The following is a 3,602-nucleotide window of genomic DNA, read 5'->3' as shown; positions in this document are numbered from 1 at the left end:
TTGTACCTTTCCAGGAAGTGCTGTCTGACAGATCTGGGTCGCTTCTTAAATACATTTGACCTTTGGAAACTTCTTTAAGTATACGTTTCAAGGTTCTTGTTAAGGTCAAGTTTAACTTTGTCTTTTTTGAAGGTCTTGACAGGGAGCTGCGACGGAGTATTAGGGCCACGATATTAAATTGAAATATGTCGATTTTTAATCTACATTTCGTCTTTATTCTGGACATTCAAAACTAGTTGGGATAGTTGTTGCTAAACCCGATTCTGAAGTACAATTTCACCAAATCATCTAGGCTACACAAGGCTTTTTGTTGAGTCATCGGCCAACTGATTGAGTCAGACTGTCCGGATTCGGTGGCAGCTACCTTGGAGCGGTCGTGCTCGCCAAACTAGTTTTGATGGACATGTCAAGATTAATAAACTATGTATGTCAACTGTCAATTCTCGATATTTCTAGTTTAATGTCATGGCAAAAATATTTTTCCTTCATGTGTTCCTCCTCCGGGAGCTCTTCACGTTACATATTACAAATCTACACGGTTTCGTTTCTCCAGAGTTGAACAGGTGCTTGAGAGCACCCCGTCGATTGTAACTGTGGAATATCTTAAATTAGAAAAATAAGCCTCCAGAAGACCATCACATTTTAAATATGACTATTTTTCCCCAGCCAAATTGCCCTGCTTGACCATCTGTCCCTATTTTTGGCTATATCAAACTAGCCTAGCACCCAAGTGAAATTTCCGATTTCATACTGCGGAAAAAGAATCTGACTAGTCTTCACATGTGTTTTCAATGCTAATGACGACACACGTTGGAGACTAGTATGATTGGCTGAAGAAGTTGTTACCGATGGAAAGTTGCGGCTGATTGGCTGACCAAGTTGTTGTCCTCGAGTCCGACTTCGAAGATTGTGGACAGTGCGTGCAAGGAGAGAAAAATGGCTAAAATCTAAAGGTGTCTCAAGTGACAGATTGTGGAAATGCACAGCAATGACTTTTGACGAACACAGGGGAGTTGCCCGTCATGGCGGCGCTGGAATGCCATCGGGATTCGCCCTCAGTCACGCTTGGGAGGATACATTTCACAGCTGAGCCCATGGAGACGTGGAAACGTCATATCATCAACCAACTTAAACATCGAGACAAGGCACAGAAGAAAAACTTTCAGGATGTCATACGGTCGTGTATGTCTGTTTACACTTGCGTAATGCTTTTTGGCGTCTCAATATTTCTTTGATTGGCAAACGGGAGCCTGTTTTGACTGAATTGATGAGCTTGTTTTGAATTAATGTCGCTCTTCCAGGAAATAGAATCACAGCAGTATAAATACCGCCCCAGTCATTGCTATAAAAGTGTTTTGCTACCTTATAGAGAAACATGTTCATGCTAAATCTAACCATTTTTAGTCTGAGTTTCTTCACGAAAGTCATAAGTAGTTCCTCTTGCAGTATTTGCCATTCTAACCTTGTAATGATGTCTTTAAATAGGCATGATTATGACTAAGTTTTCAAAGCAGGCTGTCTTGCACCATTGGCCATGCTCATTAGACATGCCATGTGTTGCGCTGTGTTTCAAAGCTCTCAAAGCATTAGCTTACTGTGGAATTCCTCCAGGTACAAACACTCATGTGTAAATGAGACTCCTCATTAACACGTGTGTGTCTGTGAAACATTGACTGATTTGTGGCTGTAGTTGTTTTCCAACTGTATTGCCGTTTTGGCTGTTTGGGAATTTCAGCGAATTGCTTTGTGCCCTTGTACAGATATCAATCTTCTGGAGCGGACCAAACAGAGAGCTCTCATCCTTGGCTCTCTGGCAAGGTAGCGTTCAACCAATCACCTCATCTCTTCAAACAGTAGACTACTGTAATTATTAGCATTTAAGCTACAGATAGTCACATTGAGCAAAACTATGCACCACATTAAACTGTGAGATTAGGCTACTCGTGTTGAAAGTGACAAGCTTTGCTTTTCTGTGCACTTTGCAGGCCTCTCCCCGTAACCTACACTCAAGACTACCAGTCCCCAACAGGGACTGGTCAAACCTCCCATCACGAAAACCTGGTTAAGGATCTGGAGAAGACCACAGGGGAGGTGTGTGTGTGTGTGTGTGTGTTTGTGCGTGTACGTGTGTGTGGGTGGACTGTATCAGGTTCTCCACGCAGTCAGCTCAATATTACCACAGATAGACCGAATGATAAAGTGTGTATCACTTTTAGTTTCACTTTTGGGAGATATTGCTGCTGGGCCCTATATAAGAACTTAGAGGCCTGAGTCATCCAAATGACCAGCCAGGGATTTTAAATCAAATGTCATGTCAGTGCTGTTCCGCAAAGCATGGGTAAACAAGGGGCATTAGCGTGCAAGACCAGCAGGCTTGCATTGGGGACTTTAACGTGCCATGACTTCCTCTGTGAGTGTGTGGTACCTGTGGTTGATGATGCTGTGGTGGATTTTCCAGAACAGAAGTGTCATTTGGCTTTAACTTCAAATACTGTTTATCCCCAGGGACAAGATATACTCTTTTCTGAGTGGCTGACAAGGTGCCTATTAATTCTGTATATCAGAACACCTGTGAAGTAGCTCTGGCGTATCTTGACTTTGTGTCGTAGAATTCTTTGCCTCCACCTCTTTCATTAATTCTGTATATCGTGACACCGAAACCGTGACAGCAAAGACAGCATACTTGTGGCATGATGCATGCTTGTTCAGACTTGCACTCTTTATTGGGCATATCTGATCCGATCTGAGTGTCCATTTAGCATAAAATAGTGCCAGCCAGATTTCAACATAAATGTCATCTTGATTGGTCATGCATAGGTTTCCCACCACATCTCCACTAAATAGACAATACAGTATATATTATCTGTATGTAATGACTGGCTACATCATTGTTTTTTGTCTCAAATTACCTGGGGGAATGGTTGTCAACTTTCCTTCAACAAAGAGCACATTGTCAAGCACTTAAAGAATGTTCTGGAATGTATACTTATCTTGGTTTGCTCGGTCAGGACTGGATTGTCTATCCAAAGCCTAACTGCTTTTCGATTAGCCTGGGTGGTGCTCACACACCCGTGCCTCAGGTCATTTGCAAACTGTCATATTTCGAAAGAAAATGCAAGCGGTACTCTCGATCACCCCCAGTTTGAGCTAGATTTGACCCACAGTGTGTGTTTGGGAGGCTTTCCCAAGCCTTGCACAGCATCACTTTAGAGGAATTTTACTACACTTTAATTAATCAGTGCTGAAACTCTTGTAGCACTTGTGCCTGCTCTGTTTTTATATGTTTTATTTATTTCTATTTGTTTATTTGTATGCTTGTTTTTGTTTGCTCTTGTCGTTGGCCAGCTGGCATACCAGGTGCTGCAGCTTCAGCAGAAGATAACAATCAAAGATGCCATACTCGAAGAGCAGCATGCCAGGTAGGACATGCAATCCCTTGAGCTCAGAGACAGGAACTTCTGGCATGCCATCTGAAGGCCGGGGGAGGGGGGGGGGGGCTCTCTCTCCTCAAAATGGAAAGGGGTAGTTTTCCTTTTTCATTGCAGTGTTACAGGATTGCCTACCCAGGGCATTGTTTAAATACTTAAGCCAAACTCTATATG

General features: G+C 42.7%; 1 protein-coding gene across 3 annotated transcripts in view; it reads left to right on the top strand.

The window, feature by feature from the left end:
- Positions 1-864: 864 nt before the first annotated feature.
- Positions 865-3,602, top strand: part of LOC121683865 (protein Atg16l2-like) — a 37,263-nt gene continuing 34,525 nt past the window's right edge. For 2 of the 3 annotated variants that reach the window (XM_042063709.1, XM_042063708.1), the window contains exons 1-4: positions 865-1,182; positions 1,761-1,818; positions 1,986-2,091; positions 3,346-3,419. In XM_042063709.1, coding sequence (XP_041919643.1) covers positions 1,023-1,182; positions 1,761-1,818; positions 1,986-2,091; positions 3,346-3,419 — 398 coding nt within the window. In that variant the 5' untranslated portion in view covers positions 865-1,022. Of the gene's footprint in view, positions 1,183-1,492; positions 1,612-1,760; positions 1,819-1,985; positions 2,092-3,345; positions 3,420-3,602 lie in introns of those variants that run through there. The other variant, XM_042063710.1, reaches the window with a different exon arrangement.

The sequence above is a fragment of the Alosa sapidissima genome, chromosome 15 (genome assembly GCF_018492685.1).
Source record: "Alosa sapidissima isolate fAloSap1 chromosome 15, fAloSap1.pri, whole genome shotgun sequence".
Lineage (NCBI taxonomy): Eukaryota > Metazoa > Chordata > Actinopteri > Clupeiformes > Clupeidae > Alosa > Alosa sapidissima.
This window is presented reverse-complemented; position numbering and strand designations above follow the sequence as displayed.